Raw genomic sequence first — 17,999 nt, 5'->3', positions numbered from 1 at the left:
AGTTTTGATTTTCCAAAGTGGGAGATAAACCACTGTTTGTTCCTTTCGTCATCCTGGCAAAACCCGTCACAGCACCTGGAAGAGCCAAATACCAGTGCCTGCAACCTCCTCCCACATTCGCTCTGAAGATTGTGAGCCATGTGTGTGTCCCAGCCTTCCCTTGCCGGGTGAAGAGTTCTGGAGAACTCAAAAGCTTGTACACTGGGTCGTGACCTTTGGCTTGGCCCTAATAAAGGTATGGCCCTAATAAGGCCTTTGCAATGAAAGGGACGCTCCGGGAGGGCGCGCAGGACAGGAAGGCCTGGCGTGCCGTGGTCCACGGGGTCACGAAGAGTTGGACACGACGGAACAACAACAAATGAAAGGGAGAATTGCGCCACACGTTCAGCTCTCTTTCACTGAAATAAATGGAAATAGCGTGTTGTTTTTGTTTAAAATATTTCTAGGCCAACGTATTTGTGCCCTAACACATGCACACTCTTTCTCACTCAATCATCTTTTCACTAGGATTTCTGTTCCTCCTTTGTCCTATGACTTTAACAGGCAAAAATTAATCAGGTGCAGGTTTCCTATTTCGGCTGCAATTGAAGAACGTAGGGAAAACCACTAAACCATTCAGGTATGACCTAAATCATATCCCTTATGAATATACAGCGGAGGTGAGGAATAGATTTCAGGGATTAGACCTGATAGACAGAGTGCCTGAGGAACTATGGACGGAGGTCTGTAACATTGTTCAGGAGGCAGCAACTCAATCCATCCCAAAGAAAAAGAAATGCAAGAAAGCCAAGTGGCTGTCTGATGAGGCTTTACAAGTAGCTGAGGAAAGAAGGGCAGCGAAAAGCAAGGGAGAAAGGGGAAGATATATCCAACTGAATGCAGAGTTCCAGAGAATAGCAAGGAGAGACAAGAAGGCCTTCTTAAATGAATAATGCAAAGAAATCGAGGAAAACAACAGAATGGGAAAGACTAGAGATCTCTTCAAGAAAATCGGAGAGCTCAAGGGAATGTTTTGTGCAAAGACAGGCATGATAAAGGACAAAGAAGGCAGGGACCTAACAGAAGCAGATGAGATTAAGAAGAGGTGGAAAGAATACACAGAAGAACTATACAGGAAAGATCTGAATGTCCCTGATAGCCATGATAGTGCGGTCACTGAACTTGAGCCGGACATCCTCGAGAGTGAAGTCAAGTGGGCCTTAGGAAGCATTAGTAACAACAAAGCTAGCGGAGATGACAGTCTTCCAGCTGAGCTATTTAAGTTCCTAAAAGATGATGCTGTTAAAGTGCTACATTCAATATGCCAACAAATTTGGAACACTCAGCAATGGCCGCAAGACTGGAAAAGGTCAGTTTACATTCCAGTTCCAAAGAAGGGCAACGCCAAAGAGTGTTCAAACTACCGCACAATTGCGCTCATTTCACATGCCAGCAAGGTGATGCTCAAAATCCTACAAGCTAGGCTTCAGCAGTATGCGAACTGAGAACTACCGGAAGTAGAAGCTGGGTTTCGAAGAGGCAGAGGAACTAGAGATCAAATCGCCAACATTCGCTGCATCATGGAGAAAGCAAGAGAATTCCAGAAAAACCTCTATTTCTGCTTCATTGACTACGCTAAAGCCTTTGATTGTGTGGATCACAACAAACTGTGGCAAATTCTTAAAGTGATGGGAGTACCAGACCACCTTACCTGTCTCCTGAGAAACCTGTACGAGGGTCAAGAAGCGACAGTAAGAACCGGACATGGAACAACCGAGTGGTTCAAAATTGGGAAAGGAGTACGACAAGGCTGCATATTGTCGCCCTGCTTATTTAACTTATATGCAGAGTACATCATGAGAAATGCTGGGTTGGATGAATCAGAGGTCGGAATTAAGATTGCTGGGAGAATTATCAAAACCTCAGATACGCAGACAATACCACCCTAATGGCAGAAAGCGAAGAGGATCTCAAGAGCCTCTTGTTGAGGGTGAAAGAGGAGAGTGCAAAAGCTGGTTTGAAACTCAACATTAAGAAAACGAAGATCCTGGCATCTGGCCCCATCACTTCCTGGCATATGGAAGGGGGAGAAATGGAAGCAGTGACAGATTTTACTTTCTTGGGCTCCAAGATCACCGCAGATGGTGACTGTAGCCATGAAATTAAAAGACACTTGCTCCTTGGGAGGAAAGCTATGGCCAACCTAGACAGCGTAGTAAGAAGCAGAGACATCCCCTTGCCGACAAAGGTCCATCTAATCAAAGCTATGGTTTTCCCAGTAGTAATGTATGGCTGTGAGAGCTGGACTATAAGGAAGGCTGAGCGCCGAAGAATTGATGCCTTCGAACTGTGGTGCTGGAGAAGACTCTTACGAGTCCCCTGGACTGCAAGGAGGTCAAATCAGTCCATCCTAAAGGAAATCAACCCTGACTGCTTATTGGAAGGACAGATACTGAAGCTGAAGCTCCAATATTTTGGCCACCTAATGCGAAGAGAAAACTCCCTGGAAAAGACCCGGATGCTGGGAAAGACTGAAGGCAAAAGGAGAAGGGGACGGCAGAGGATGAGATGGCTAGATAGCATCACGGATGCAATGAATATGAACTTGAGCACGCTCCGGGAGAGAGCGCAGGACAGGAAGGCCTGGCGTGCTATGGTCCATGGGGTCACGAAGAGTCGAACTGAATGACTGAACAAAAAAAAAGGTTTCCTCTACAATTATTATTATCATTATTATCATTATCATTATTATTATTATTATTATTATTAAATTCAAGTTGTTAGATGCCCGGCTGGGGAATGCTGGAAAATGGATGGCTCTTTTCTGTCTAAACATGCTCTAAACATTTCCTTCTTCTTTTTTAAGTGCACCGACTGATTGACCATTGGGCACGGCGGCTGGGGCTAATGGGAGCTGGGGTCCAAAATATCAAAACCGGGGAAGGCTGCATCAGGTGTGCCGCCCTCGTGGGTAACAAGATGCTGGCCGGCGAGCAGGCGGGCTTGAATCGCCTTGATCCGGAGGGGCTTTTCTGATGCTTTCGGCATCAGGCATTTCGAGACGGCCCCTTGATCGAGCGAACAGGGAGGAGGAGGAAGAGGAGGAGGAGGCGGCCGCGCGTGCGCGGAGAGTCCTGATGCGGGCGCCCCTGCGCTGGAGCTGGCCGCGCCGCAGCAGGCCGCGAGTTCGAGTCCCGGCGAGGGCTGCAGCGATGGCCGGGCAGGGCGGCGGCGTGCGCGCGGTGCTGGGCACCATGGAGTTCGGGCGGCGGGCCGGCCAGGAGGCGAGCGGGGCCATGCTGCGCGCTTTCCTGGCCCGCGGGCACTGCGAGCTGGACACCGCGCACCTGTACGCGGGCGGCGAGTCGGAGCGCATCCTGGGCGCCCTGCTGGCGGCGGAGCAGCCCCGCGCCGGAGGTGCGCCCTGGCTCGAGGAGGAGGAGGGGAGCCTGCCCGAGAGGGCGTCCGCCAGCCCAGCCCGCCAAAGTGGGCAAGCGAGTCCTCTGCGCCTATGCAGAGCGCGGGGCCTCCCCCAGGGACCAGGCTTCGGCCAAGTCGCACCAGGTCCGCCTGCAGCATTGCGTAGTTCTGCAGGCTCGACTAGATGACCTCTTGGGTCTCGGGCTCCAGCAAGTTCATTTACGTCTACCCCGCGAGACTGAGCAGGGGAACATGTGGGCACGTGCAGAGCGTTTTTCTTTCTCTTGCCCTGCCCATGTCCGAATCCACGGGTAGGCAGGCCTTCTAGATGTATTGGACTACAGCTCCCGCAAGTCCTGACCGTTGCCCATGCTGGCTGGGGCTTATGTCAGTTGTAGTCCAAAAATATCTGGGGTGGCTTCCAGGTTGGGGAAAGTTAATTTAAAATACCCGTTGAAGCCCAGGGATATAAGAGTGGACCCCCCCCCTCCAATTTCCAATGAGATTCCAAATTAGTGTTTGTAGAGCTCTGCTGCTGCTGCCACCAATTAGTCCAGTGGCGGGGAACATGTGCCTCTCCATACGGTCTTGGACTGCAACTCCCATCAGCCCAGCCAGCCTAGCTAATGGTGGGGGAAAATGGGAGTTGCGGTCTAACATTATCTGCTGGGCCAGACCTCCCCCATCCCTGAATTAACGTGTTACCTGCAAAACCTGTTTGCTCTTTGCCCTCCAGTAGCTTCCCGATGAATAAGTCACCGTTCTAGTTATTCATCAATGAAGAGAACTGAAATAATGAGGCTGTTATCAATTTCCCATTTTTCTCCCCCAGTGGCGATAATCTTAAAAGAGGCCAAAGGGCTGGAATGCGGGTGTATATTTGTTATTTGTTTTGTTGGTTTAGAAAATTTCTATACTACCCTTTGCTCACAAAAGGAATTATTTTAACATGGTGTTTTATTGTTTTATCCTATTTTGTATCTTTCATTGTTCACCGCTCCAGAATCTGTTTTAGATATGTAGCAGTATACAAATGTTGTAAATAAATAAGTAAATAAAATATATGGCTGGGGCATGCTTGGAATTATAGGATGTTTTTCCGTCTAAACATGCATAGGATTACACCCCAAATCATTAATCAATCAATCATCAATAAGTAATGACAAGTTGTTATAAGATCCGGGCAGTATGCCAGAGATGATTGTTTACATATATCCGTTTTTTTCTCCTTCCATTTTCTCTTAACTCCTTTTTTTTATAATAGACATGATATACTGTATATAAAATCTTGGTTTGTGGGTGTATAGAAATGTACCCACTTATATATATATTTAGAAATAATACTATCTAAAATATAGATAGTATAAAATATATTACTGATTGTTGTTGATTTAGTTTTTTCTTTTATCCTTAACTTAAAAAAAAATATTATGAGTAGTAGTATTATTATTATTTTGAGACTATGATTAGTAATATTCTTGGTTGGTTGATTTCAGCTTTATCATTATATATTAGATGAAAAACATTTTATGGCTAGGGGAAAATTCAGAGCATGTTTCTTTGCTACAAATTTGAGGATATGTTATTGAAATAAGATGGATTACCTAGGCCGTACTGAATTGTAATATTGGCAATGGTATAATCTTTTAAGTAGAGTGATACTTGAAGTTTATCTGTAATATGTAACTTTCTTTTTTTCTTTTCTTCTTAATACTTAATACTTTTTCTTCTTAATACTTTTTCTTGTTCCCTTTGTTTTCCTGTTCTTTCCTCTTTTGCCTTCTCTTTTCCTTTTATATTTACTTTTTTGCTTTTCTGGTGGTTGGGGTGTCCTCAAGAATACTGTAATGTTGGAAACTGTAGATGGTGATTATGTTGTTGGCATTCTTTATTTCATTTATAAAGATAAAAAGTAGAATAAAAAATTATGTAAAAAAAATGATGACAAGTCGTTAGTCATAAATCATCAAGTTGTAGCAATAATAAAAAAAAGAGGGATAAAGGAACAACTCTGCAACTGGCAAACCCCTCTATAGTGGACATCAGGTGCCAAGGACAAGCAATGGAGGACGATCGTGACCCTGTGTCGTGTCTTGTGAGCTCTGTTTGATCCAATATCGCCTGTCTGTCTTGTTTGCTTTCTTGCACCAGGAGGCATCGTGGTGCCTTCCAGAACTTTTGGACTACAACTCCCAGAATCCCTGGCCATGGTGGGTGAGGTATGTGGGAGTTGTAGTCCAAAACATCTGCAGGGCACAGGGCTGCTTCTCCCTGTGTTTCCCTTGGTTTGGGGGGCTACGACTCTAGGCTGTGGAACAAAAGTCGGCTCTTGACTTAGGAACGGATGCAGCGTTCCTTTGGTTCCTGACCTCGTTCTTCTCCCCACTAGTCAAAGTGGCCACCAAGGCTAATCCGTGGAATGGCAATACGCTGAAAGCCGAGTGTGTCCGCTCCCAGTTGGAGACGTCCCTTCAAAGGTTGCAGAGGAAGAGCGTCGACCTCTTCTACCTTCACGCTCCTGATCACAATACGCCCGTGGAAGAGACGCTGAAGGCCTGCGATGAGCTGCACAAAGAGGTACGGGGACCGGGGGTTTCAGGGAGCCCCTGAATTGCATGGCAACCAAGGACAAAAAGAGTTTGAAATTCAGGACATCAGTCTATAGCAGGGGTCCCCAACCTTTTTGGGTAAGTGGGTGTGTTATTGTGGGCACTCTCACAAAATGGCTGCCACGGGGGTGGGGCTTGTCCAAAACGCAAAGCTGCTCTTTCGAACCCAAATCTAGACCCCGTGTTGGAGACCCTGGAGCTATGTTGCTTGATGGGAGACATTTTTATATCCCTTCTTCTTCAAACGAAATCAGAGCGGCTTACAATCCCAAATAAAATAATTGACTAACAATAAAAAAGAACCCCAAGATGACAAATAATTAGAGAATCACAGAGTCAGAAAGGATGTCAGAGGTCATCTAATTCTAATCCAGCCCCTGCGTGATGCAGGAAATCCAGAGCTAAGGAATCTCTGACCAATGGCCATCCAGCCTCTGGTTGAAAACTTCCAGCCCACCCACCCCTCTAGGACACTGGTTCCCATTCTCGAGCTGCTCATGCCGTGAAGATGCTTCTCCTGATGTTCCACCGAAATCTCCCCTCCTGTCATGTGAGCCCTTTAGATCTCGTCTGGCCCGCTGCAACAGCGGCAGAGAACAAGTTATTTGCCCTCTTTGTGCAGAAGCGCACGAGAAATCAGCAGCATTCAAGAACAGAGTAAATAAACGTGTGTGTTTTTTTTTTAATCCTTAAGTAACATCAAGTCAAAAAGGTGTTAGGGGTGGCAGGAACGACCCCAACAGCATACGGAAAACATAACTAAAGCTGCTTGGAAGCTGTGCCAAAGGCCTCCCTCAAAAGAGCCAGGTCTGAAGTTGGTATTTGAAAGCATTCAGCATCAGAGCTGGCTGGCTCTTTGTCACTGGGGCGTTTGACAAGACTGGTGCCACAGCCGAAAAGGCCATGCTGCTTACAGCTCCCCACTGTGTTTCCACTGGCAGAGCCTTTGATGTGGAAGGAAGCGCTTGCAGGGCAGATGCCTTTGCGTCTTGCTTGTGGGCTTCTCTTTGGGGGCATCAGGCTGGGCACTTTGGAAACGCACTTCGAGATCAGAACCTCTTTCTGCCCGAGAGCTGGATTCCGTTTTGGAGAAGCTCTCCAGGGGCCACATTCCAGTGGTGGGCGGCACCAAATGTAAAAGGAGCAGGGCTAAAAATACACAAAATGCTGGCATGTTGCAGCTTAAAGCTCTTCCTGCCAGTAGCAAAGCCTTAGGAGAGGCATTTCAACCTTTTAGAATGGAAAAAAACTGCAAAAGCTGTGCAAAAAACTGCAAACAATCAATGTCTGGTGGAGGGAGGGGAAGGGGGCTTGGCTATTTGGGGAACCCCAGAAGGCTGGATTTGGCCCAGGGCCCTGAAGCTCATCACCCCTGTTCTAGATGGACATTTTGGTCTGATCCAACTGGCTTCATCTTCTGCTCTTCAACCTTCCAAGAGCGTAGAACTAAAAATACGGGGCTTTCTTTTTGCTTTCTCCCTCGACAGGGGAAGTTTCAGGAACTGGGTCTCTCCAATTACGCTGCTTGGGAAGTGGCGGAGATCTGTAGCATCTGCAGATCGAACAAGTGGCTGCTGCCGACGGTGTACCAGGTGAGAGACGTGAACTGATTTGGAGGCCTTCTTCCTGATTGTGTGGTCTAGCGGTTTTCCCAGAGGTAGAGTGCTTTAGCTGGGCTAGTGTGCCACTGTGGTGTAGTGGTTAGAGTTTTGGACTGGGACTTGGGAGAACTGAGTTCTGGTCCCCATTCCAAAGGGCGACAGATTACCCACCCCTGCTCTAGCCACTACACCACACTGTCTCCGTTCATTCCTAGGCTGCTTTCTTGACTATTTCTCTTTTTGAACAAAGGGCATGTACAACGCCACGACCCGCCAAGTGGAGACAGAACTTCTGCCATGCCTCCGACACTTCGGAATCCGGTTCTATGCGTATAATCCCCTGGCTGGTATGCAATGGGTAGGGAATGGGTTGGTTTTGTCACAGAAGCACAGATGGACCTTCAAAGAGGTGTGAATTTGCCGGCTGTCAGGGCAAGCTGGTGGGGAAAAGGCAGAGGATTGTTTTAACCAGAGCTTCTTTAGTTATACAATTCTAGCTCCTAACAGTAGGGTGTTGCTGAACTCCTGCAGGAGGGCTTCTGACTGGGAAGTACAAGTATGAAGATAAAGACTCGAGCCAGCAACCGGCTGGCAGATTTTTTGGGAATGATTGGTCCAAAGTCTACAGGGACAGGTGGGTTTCAAGGTGGCGGAAGAGGCTAGTATCTTGAATGCAGAGGAAATCATGAACCATTCATGTTGGGTGGATGGTGGAAGAGGCTAATGTCTTTGAATGGGGGGGTGAGAAAGTGAGGGGTTGGTGTAAAGAGGCTAGCATCTTGAACGCAGGGTAACGAACTTAATAACGAACCACTCATGTTGGGTGGATGGCGGAAGAGGCTAGCGTCTTTGAATGTGTGGGCAAGGAAGTGAACTGATAATCTTGGGGGTAGATGGCCAAAGAGGCTAGCATGAACCACAGATGTTGAGCAGGAAGCCTGCTATCACTCTTGTTTCAGAGGAAAGGCTTATGGCAATAGAGTGGGTGGATGAGCACAAGAGGTCACAGAGGAGGTTTGTTAGCTGTGATTGCTAAATTGAACCTTCTGGAGCACAGCAAGTCTACCTCTGAATACCAGATACATGGGAGCAACAGCAGAAGACATCTTCTTGCCTTTATCTCCTTTTTGTGGGGTTTCCTGAAGGTGCTTCACCTGGCCACCGTGGGAACAGAATGCTGGAGGCCTTTGGCCTAATCTAGCATGGCTCTTCTTAGGTTCTTACGACTTTCCCCTGGTTCTTGTGTATTGATTTTTTTGCTGACGTTTCTTTAATTTATTTGATACCTGGGGTGGGGCGGCGGGTTCGGTGTATCTTTGGTCGTTGGTTTTGACATTTTTTACTATGTAAGAAGATACTTCAAGGTCGTGTGTGTGTGTGTGTGTGTGTGTAGAGAGAGAGAGGTAGGTGTAATGCAACACAACAGCAAAGCAACCATTATGGATACAGTCAGTCTTAAGTTAAAAAATATACTTTTATTCATTCATTCCATTTCCATGTTGCCCAATAGCCGAAGTTCTCTGGGTGCTTCATAACAATAAGACAGACAGACCAACAACAGAGCAATTTCAAAATATATTTAGAGCTAAAGGTTTAGCTCTAAATATATCAGTAGCTGTGATGTTAAATGGATACCATTTGCTGGGAAATGGGAAATGAAAATCCCTAAGGAAAAAAACACAGAGGTATGAGCAGTGTAAAACTTATGAATTATCCTCCAGATTAAGGCCATATGGGCTAAGAGTCCTGAGTCTGTAGATCCAGAGGTTCCCTTTCTGTCAAGCATGTTGGTGTCCTTTGTTTGTTCAATTGGAAGCAATTGTAAATCTGAGAGACTATGTGCAGGGGAGTTAAAATGCCTTGCAACAGGCTGCTCTGTTTCTTGGTAAGAATTGCAGATTTGTGGTTACTGAACCTTGTTCCTAGGTCTGTGGTAGTTTTCCCTACATATTGCATACAACGTCCCTTTTATTTTACATTCAATTAGATAAATCATATTGTTGGAAGTGCATGTTACTGATTGTCTAAGGCGATAAGTTTTGTTAGTAAGTGTGCTCCTAAAATAAGTGATTTACACTGGCGTGATCCTGGGTTGAAAATATCTCATATAAGCGCTGTGTGTGTGTGGGTGTTATATAAAATCTTCCCCTGCCTTAGAACAAATATTTTCATCTTTTCTGCATTGACTCTTTGGTGCACCTAATTGTGCCATCAGCAGTTTTAAGGCTCGGTGCTGGGTTCTCATCGGTGAAACATATTGCTTGGCAATGGGCATTTAGATACTGGCTAAAACTTGCTTTTGCAAGTTCCAGATCAGGATATGTGCCCCTTCTCTGGGAAGACAATTACATCAGCCAGTGGTCTAAAGCTGTCAGAGACAAATTACAGGTGCTGGGTTTTGGTGATAGCTTTCTTGCCACCCAAGATATTTCTCAAGCAAAATCTATCCTTGCACTGCAGATTAAAGACATGGATACTCAATATTCCTTATCTGCTGCTCGTACTACCTGTTCCCCAACTCTCCTAGGTGTGAGATTTGACATGAAGAGTTGTGCAAAATACCTTGTAAATTTGACCATTCCTAAATGTCGCATATTTTTTCCTAAAGCCAGGTTCAATGCAATTCCTTCTGCTGTATTGGACGGTCCTTTATACAAATGGTCTTTGCTCATGTGGAGATGAAGCACTAGAGTCTCTATCACATGTATTCCTTTTTTGTAATTTCTATAGAGACAGGCGAATAAGACATATTACACCTATTTTAAACAAATTCCATGGAAGATCCTCTGACTGGTATTTGATTTATTCACTTGCTGATACTAATAAACATGTAACAGAGGCAGTTGCAAAATGTTTATCCTCTGCTAAAATTCGTGAGGTCATTCTTCAGACGCATATGTAATAATTGGCTGATGTATAAAATCTGCATATCTACATCCACTTCATCCACATCTAGATAGATATGCCAGGAATGATACGTAAGTAAAGCACAGTAAGAAATTGATGGTGCAAATTCCTTCCCCTTTTGAAACCTGCCAGGTACTGGAAGCCGCACCACTTCCAAGGAGTGGCCTGGGTCGACAGCGCTCTCCGCGAGACATATGGCTCCAGCCCTCCCAGCCTGACCTCGGCCGCCCTGCGCTGGATCTATCATCACTCAAAGCTGCAGGTACCTGTGCGGGCTGCGGTCGGCCCCAGGCAGTACATGCAAGAGGGCGAGGGGCGGTGAGGGGTGGCCTAACCATGGGCTGTTTATCTCGCCCAGGCTGTTCCCAAAATGGCAGTTAAATGACTTCCGGAAGAATTAGGATGGGGATATGCAGGCACTTGCACCTCCGATTCTGAAGGCTTTAGTTACTGGCAGAAACAGCTTTAAGCCACAACGCGTTTGGGGCATTTTTGGCCCCACCCAGCACTGGAACGCAGCCCCCAAGAGCTTCCCTGGAATGGCCCTAGGTCCTGAAAACAGTTCTGCACCCCTGGTCCGATGGATCAGTCCTGGAGCTGCAGTCTGGAAAGCATCAGGGTGGGGTAAGCTTGAATTTGCAAAGTGACAATGAGGAGACGTGAGACCCCTCTTCGCAGCAGAGTCACAACTGCCCTGTTCAACGATCCTGAGTATGCGATGGCCCTTTGCCTTGCTGGACTTAGTCTGGCGTTCTTTGTGAGAAATCCAGCAATCGGCGCAGATGAGATGGAGCTCCAGATCACACTGATTTTGCCTGTGCTGTGAACCCACTAGGGAGTCTTGGGTGAGCTTCTCCCTCATAGCATTTTGTCTGCGCCAGGGAGCGTAATCAGGCCACGTTGTTGTACAGATTATAACAGGGTAACTCCGACTTCTCCAACCCGGTGCTCTCCAGACATGTTGGAACTACAATCCCCACCCACCCCATCCTGCCCAGCCAGGCTATGCTGCCTGGGGATGATGGGTGTTGGAGTCCCAACAATATCTGAACAACTCCAAGTTGCTCACCCCTGCTCTATAAACACTGTTGTTAACCAATCGGTAAGGTAGGTTTCTGCTCAAACGAATGCAGGGGAAATATCAAACCAGTAATGTTGGGTAGATGGTGGAAAAGACTAGCATCTTTGAATGCAGTGATGAGAAAGTGAGCTGCTTGTGTGAAGAGGCTAATGTCCTAAATGCAGGGGAAATAATGAACCACTCATGTTGGGCAGAAGGTGCTATTCAAATTCCTCCAGGCATAAACGGGGGGTTTGGAGAACAGTCTGTACAAACCCATCCACCCGGTGAGCTCAGCTTGTGACAGCAGATGCACTTTTTCTCCTCCTTTTCCTAGGGTGACTGTGGGGATGCAGTCATCATAGGGATGTCCAACATGGACCAGCTGCAGGAGAATCTCAGGTGCAGCGAAGAGGGACCCCTCCTCCCAGGGGTGGTTGAGGCTTTTGAGAGAGCCTGGCATCTCACGGCCCACGACTGTCCCAACTACTTCCGCTGAAGGCGAGCTGTCTGGAGGAGAAACGGGAGGGCCAACTGGACACCCCTCGCAACTGGCAACTCCATGCCCAAAGGGTGTCCCCCTCCCACAAATACCCTCTTGCTGAGAGGTTCTACCACCCTCCCCCTTCCTAGGAGCAGAATTATCCTGAACCAATACCACTCTTGCCTTAAATTGGGAGCACTTTCTCCCCCCACCCCGCAACTTGTGATTGTTTTTGTCTCTGCAAGTTCTGTCTTCTCCTCCTCCCCTCAGATGGTTTATTATAGCCTCAAAGACCCTTGTTTGCTCCCCCGCCCACCAGGATCAGCTACAAGTAGAAAGAATTGAAAGTAGATGATAAAGAAACTGATAAAACCATGGGTTTTGTTTGTTTTTTTAACTGCAGAGTTCTGTCTGTCTGTCCAACAGATCTGCCAGAATAAAATCACTTCTTGATCAAAATGGCTGTATTTTGCAGAAGTCTGTTGGGCTGTCTAGCTGTAATAGGGAGGGGATCCCAACTTCTGAACTGCTTTGCTTACCTCTTCCCCTCCTGGTATTAGAACATAAGGCAAATTGGGGAAGAGAGCCCACTCCGCTAATCGTGAAAGTTCAGAGAAAATGGATCTCAATCTGAAGTTGGTGTGGTCCGAAAGGTGGGGTTGAGGAAGTTTAGAAGGGTGCTTTCCACAGGTTCAGAGAAACACTGCTGCAAGCCAGGGGTGAAACTGGGACCTTCTGAATGTGCTCTTAACCGGTACTTTGGACTTCCCCAAACTGGTTTTTAAAATCACTTATAAAGAAAACAGGAGACTTTATACACTTGTCTTATACATTTCTATATTCATACAAATCTCAGTCCTCTGATAAATAAAGTCCTTAGGTGATCAGTTCAGTCCTGAACTAACATGGGAGCCGAGAGCTGCAGGTTTTATACATCATCCCCTTGGGGGTACAACAGTCCCTTGGTCTCCCACAGTATCTTCCAGCTAGTCATCGTCATCCTCATTGGAATCTGCTTTTTCCTCCTCCATCCCTTCCACAATATCCTCAGCATCCTCTGCCAACTGTTCAAAGTCTCCCGTCTCGGCGTGCCACACGCTCCTGATCGTCACCTTGAACTCAGCCATTGTGTAGCCAAAGAGTTTCTGAAATGAAGGAGCAAATGATCGTCATGCACAACAGCAGCTGCTTGTAGCGAGAAAACAAAGCACAGGAGCTGACATTCATCATTAAACCTGGGCTTTTTTCAGAACCATTTGCCACCACCAAGATAATCTACATCAGGCTTGATGTTGTTGGCACCAGGCGGGTCTTGCTAGGGAGAGCATCTTAAGAGCCTGCAGGTCACAGGAATGCCCCAGGGAGGATCCACACACAGAGTCCGCTTTACTCACCAGGATGCGAGCTTGTTCAGGGGTCAGGACATCCCCCTCTTTGCAGACCTCGTAGTCAGAGATGAGAATCACCACACCTGCAAAGCGAGAAGGAAAGAAAAGTGAGATCCGGAAGGGTGGGACAAGCCAGTCTCTCGAATGTGCCCTCATGTGTTTCCCGGTGGGACACACTTCTGACCTTTTTTCAGCGCTGTCGGCAGGCCAAGCTGCCGCAACTGAGGCTCCATGGAGTGGGGGAACTGTTCCAACGGCCCCATATCTAGGCTGACAGTGAAGGTGGCCTTGTTTCCAGAGCGGGCAAAGTCGGTCTCTTTGAAACGAGAGAACCAGCTGGGGAGAAAAAAGAAGCACATTTTGAATACAGCCGTATTTTCAAATTCTCGGGACAAGCAGCAACATTCATCTCTCCTATATACCAGGGTGGAGAACGTGAGGTTCCCCAGCTGTTGTTGGACTGCAACCCCCATCATCCCTAGCCAGCGCAGCCAATGGTGAGGCACCATGGGGGGCTGCAGTATAGCAATGCCTGCAGCTGCAGCCTACGTTGCAGAGCCTACACTGAGCAGGCATTTGAGCCAGACCAGGGAAGGGCAACCTTTTTGGGCCGGTGGGCACATTTGGCAATTTGAGAAACTGTGTCAGTGGGCACCACCACAAGATGGCTGCCATGGGAGGCATGGCCAAGGACGTGTAACCTGCCCCAAAGACCCAACACGCTCAAGAACTCCTTTAAACCCACTGTTTTCAGCGCCAACAGAAACTGATTTAGGTGCTAAAAAAGGTGCCTGGGGCCCTCCAGATGTTGTGGACTACAGTGCCCAGCATTCCGGACCATTGGCCATATTGGCGGAGGTGGATGGGAGTTGAAGTCCAAAACATCTAAAAGGCACCAGGCTGGGAAAGGGTGTACCAGAGGTTCAGAAGGTGCTTTGCTTTTGCCGTGAAAAGCGGCCACTGGAAACACTTACTCCACGACTTCCTCTTTGGTGCGATTGGTGAAGAGAAGGCCCACCTCTCCCCGCAGATGCTTACTGACCTGGAAAATACAGAGAGGCAGGCAGAAATTAGGAAACAGGCGCTGGAGCAACGAATCACACAGACAAAATCCACAGGATGAGTCAAGACTAAAGTGCTGAAACGGCAGAGGTCCCACCTGGTGCAAGTTATCTTTGTATTCATCAGTTGGGCTCCGTCCCAGGGCCACCATCATCACTTTGTTTTTCCCAAAGAATATCCTGGAAGAAAAATCAGATCTAGTGAAAACAAACCCAGGAATTAATCATTCCAAATAATATTTCATAGAATCCTAGAGTTAGAAGGGGTCGTTCAGGCCATCGAGTCCAACGCCTTGTTCAGCACAGGAATCCAGTTTAAGCCCTCCCTGACAGATGGCTGTCCAGTCTCTGCTTGGACAACTCCAGGGATGGAGAGCCCACCACCTCCCCAGGCTGTTGCTTCCATTGTCTGGCTGCTCAAACCATTGGGACATTTTTCCTGATGTTCAACCGAAATCTGCCTTCCTGTAATTTAAGCCCGTTATTTTGTATCCTACAGTCCTGGATGTTAGAGAGCAGGCTGCAGCCCTCTTCTGTGTGATAGGTACTTGAAAAGCGCTATCATATCCCCTCTCAGTCTTCTCTTCTTAACGTTAAACAGTTCTTTCAATCTTTCCTCATAGGACTTTAGTTCCCTGATCATCTTTGCTGCCTTTCTCTGAACTCGTTCCGATTTATCCGACTCCTTCTTAAAGTGTGGTGTCCAGAATTGGATACAGTCTTCCAGGTGAGGTCTGCTTTACTGGTTAAAATACCCCCAGCTAACTGCTTGTTGATCGATCTACTAATTAAGGGTGCAATCCTATGCATGTTTAGACAGAGAAAAGGGGCATGCTGGAAGCTGTCTAAACATGCACAGGATTGCACCCTAAATGGATTTAAACAATACCCTCCCCCAACAACCTGGGCATCAAATTCAGATAATTACATGGTTGGCCTACCACTAGTGCACAGCACTGCAGTGGTCATTTATATATTCTTTGACTTATACAAAACTTTATCCCCTTCTTTTTCCCCTTCCAAAAAGGAGTCGCTCAAAGTGACTTACAAAATATGACAACAGGCATAAAGACAATAACCCACCAAAAGAACGCAATCACCAAATCAAAAGCAGCCGCAAAGACAAAAACACGAAGAGCCCAAACTAACCATTAGTAAGTGAAATAGAGCAATAACAGAACCAAAGGCTTGTTTATCTCAGCCTGTTTATATGTACAAATGGGACCTACCATAAAATGTTGTGTGGGGTGCTCCAGGGATATTCCATTTCCCCCACCCAGCAGACATATCGTACTATGGCCTCTGAGCATGCTAAGTTCTCACGAGGTTATTTTTTCTCCCCTAATGTTTTTTGGGGGTTCTTTTGCAAACCGTAGGGGTGTTCCCCAAGCCTGCCGATACCTCCCTTTTTTGTGCATGGATGGAGCTTTTTAAATGTTTAAACCCTTTCAATCCCAAGATAAAGGTTTTTGGATAAATCATGCACAATTCCTTCTAGGTCAACCCAAAAAAGAGGGAGCGAGTCTTGGGTGAGCTCTGCTCACCTGCTGTGCTTCCAGGCATTGCGAATATCCTTCAGTTTGTTGTTTCTCACGTTGGCGATGGAAAAAATAAAGAGATATTTGTAGGTGTCCACGCATTTCCGTAGCTGAAAGCAAAGACGTTTGGAAATTAGAATGTGAGAGAGGGAAATGACGCATTCGCTGAAATAGGGGTGGGGAATTTGTAGTCCTCCAGACGCTGTTGCACTGTAACTCCCATTATCCCTTGCCACTGGCTAGGGTTGATGGGAGCTGTAGTCCAACAACATCTGGACGCCAACCCATTTCCATGTATGAAAACATTAAGAGTATGCTACATAAATGCCAATGATCTCTATCATAACACATTGCTTTGCACCCTCTCATCCTGTCTGATACCTGTAGTGCAACCGTGACATTTTGTGATGCGAAGAAAATAAGAATTCTTTCACAGTGATTGCATTTATATAAGCTTGAAGTTTAAAACATAACCCCAATTGAAAATAATCCTTTTCCTCTAATGTAATTTTACCTGGGATTAATGCCCAGCTGTTACTATGAAGTGCTTACCTCTTCTATCAAGTTCTGTTTAACTTCTAAACCTTTCTTGGTGGTTTTTGTCAAGGACACTAGAAGGAAAGAAGAAAAGGTTCAGCTCTGTCTGGGGCAGTCAGTTAGGAACATAGGAGGCTGCCTTATACTGATTCACACCTTTGGTCCATCTAGCCCAATATTGTTGACACTGGCGGCAGCAGCTCTCCAGGGTAGCAGGCAGGAGTTTTTTCAGCCCTACCTGGAGATGCTGGGGATCGAACCTGGGACCTTCTGCCTGCAAAGCAGGTGTTCTATCACTAAGCTACACAGCACCCTCTCTCATTGAGCACAAATATGCAATTAGGGCATTGTTAAGGAAGTCCAGTTCAAAGACACGCAGAATTGTCCACATCTGATAGGGTTTTTTACTCAACAGGCAGACGGTTCTATTCGGTTTATCACTTCCACAGCAGCAGTCATGCCAAGAGCCATTGCTGAAATGGGACACTAAATGGCGGCCTGTTTTGCCTCCAAAGGTATCGAGGTCCCACAGCCAAAACTTACTGTATCCCGCTCTACACTGCGGCTCGGTTCGTGGCACATACATATCCTCCATCTAGCTGGACAGTGGGTGATTTCTGCGCACCGCACCGAGAGCGTGGTTAGCAGGGATTCAAAGGATCTCTTGGGGAGATGCAACAGGGCTGCTCTGATCCTCCACATCTTCCTCTCCCGATCTGGAGCCCTCCAGCCGTGTTAAGCTGCACCTCCCTTCAGTTGCTAAGCAGTGTGGCCATTAATAATAATACCAATAGGCAGAATCACGTGCGTGCGTGGGCGCGGGATTCTCTACAGCAGAAGGAGGGAACCTGGGCCCCCAGATGGTGCTGCACTCACGCTCCCATCATCCCCAGCCGGCATGGCCAGGGGGCAAGAATGAGAGCAGCTGCAGTCCAGCAACCGCGGGAGGCTCCCTAACCTGACCCGGGCAGCCCCCCGCCGTTTTCTCCCAACCTGGCGCCCTCCCGACGGGCTGGACTCCACAGCTCCCATCAGCCCAGCCGGCTGGGGATGATGGGATCTGTAGCCCGCCCCGGCTGGGGGAAAGGGGGCTGCTGCAGAGATGCCAGAGCACCTTGGCCCCACGGCGCTCTGAACACGCACCGCGCGCCTCCTCGAGGACTAGCGGCAGCGCTCACCCCTCTTGTCGCGCTTGGACCTCGGCATGTCGCCCCAGCACGCGGACGGCGCCGGCGCCGGCGCCGGGCCGCGGGGGCCGACGGGAAGGATGTAGGGCGCCAAAGAGCCGCCTGCTCCCTCGGCGGACGGGCAGAGCCCTCCCTCCTCCGCGACCCTGCGGGGCCCCGCTCGGCCGCTCTCCCCTGCCTCGATCCGCGATTTTGCACGGGCGGAAGGAGGAGGAAATCGGGGTTTCT

The 17,999-nt window shown here is 47.7% G+C and overlaps 2 protein-coding genes across 3 annotated transcripts; one reads left to right on the top strand and one right to left on the bottom strand.

The window, feature by feature from the left end:
* The first annotated feature begins 3,099 nt into the window (after positions 1-3,099).
* On the top strand, positions 3,100-12,522 carry AKR7A2 (aldo-keto reductase family 7 member A2). The gene is made up of 7 exons (XM_084821757.1): positions 3,100-3,396; positions 5,789-5,976; positions 7,496-7,600; positions 7,860-7,956; positions 8,141-8,243; positions 10,649-10,778; positions 11,914-12,522. Exons 1-7 carry the CDS (start codon positions 3,117-3,119, stop codon positions 12,073-12,075), a joined length of 1,065 nt encoding a protein of 354 aa, XP_084677883.1. The 5' UTR covers positions 3,100-3,116; the 3' UTR covers positions 12,076-12,522.
* On the bottom strand, positions 12,509-17,824 carry MRTO4 (MRT4 homolog, ribosome maturation factor). Of its 2 annotated transcripts, none has more exons than XM_084821759.1 (8): positions 17,763-17,824; positions 16,600-16,658; positions 16,054-16,157; positions 14,608-14,689; positions 14,423-14,490; positions 13,633-13,784; positions 13,455-13,531; positions 12,509-13,205 (listed from the first exon to the last, which is right to left on the bottom strand). In XM_084821759.1, exons 1-8 carry the CDS (start codon positions 17,788-17,790, stop codon positions 13,047-13,049), a joined length of 729 nt encoding a protein of 242 aa, XP_084677885.1. In that variant the 5' UTR covers positions 17,791-17,824; the 3' UTR covers positions 12,509-13,046. The 2 variants fall into 2 exon arrangements, with proteins under 2 accessions (XP_084677885.1, XP_084677884.1); XM_084821758.1 differs by having other exon boundaries at positions 12,857-13,205; positions 17,128-17,824.
* Between the last annotated feature and the right edge of the window lie 175 nt (positions 17,825-17,999).

Source organism: Heloderma suspectum, chromosome 15 (genome assembly GCF_057233095.1).
Source record: "Heloderma suspectum isolate Gila_16-S chromosome 15, 16-S_ref, whole genome shotgun sequence".
Lineage (NCBI taxonomy): Eukaryota > Metazoa > Chordata > Lepidosauria > Squamata > Helodermatidae > Heloderma > Heloderma suspectum.
This window is presented reverse-complemented; position numbering and strand designations above follow the sequence as displayed.

Bases quoted from the DNA above. Each gene is read 5' to 3' on its own strand.
- AKR7A2 (XM_084821757.1), top strand. From the start codon at position 3,117: ATGCGGGCGCCCCTGCGCTGGAGCTGGCCGCGCCGCAGCAGGCCGCGA. The intron at 8,244-10,648 runs GTGGGTTTCAAG...GAAACCTGCCAG, and splicing joins TCCAAAGTCTACAGGGACAG to GTACTGGAAGCCGCACCACT. The intron at 10,779-11,913 runs GTACCTGTGCGG...TCCTTTTCCTAG, and splicing joins ATCATCACTCAAAGCTGCAG to GGTGACTGTGGGGATGCAGT.
- MRTO4 (XM_084821758.1), bottom strand. From the start codon at position 17,179: ATGGAGGATATGTATGTGCCACGAACCGAGCCGCAGTGTAGAGCGGGA. The intron at 16,158-16,599 runs GTAAGCACTTCA...CTTTGCTTTCAG, and splicing joins AACAGAACTTGATAGAAGAG to CTACGGAAATGCGTGGACAC. The intron at 14,491-14,607 runs GTGGGACCTCTG...TGTATTTTCCAG, and splicing joins ACAAAGATAACTTGCACCAG to GTCAGTAAGCATCTGCGGGG.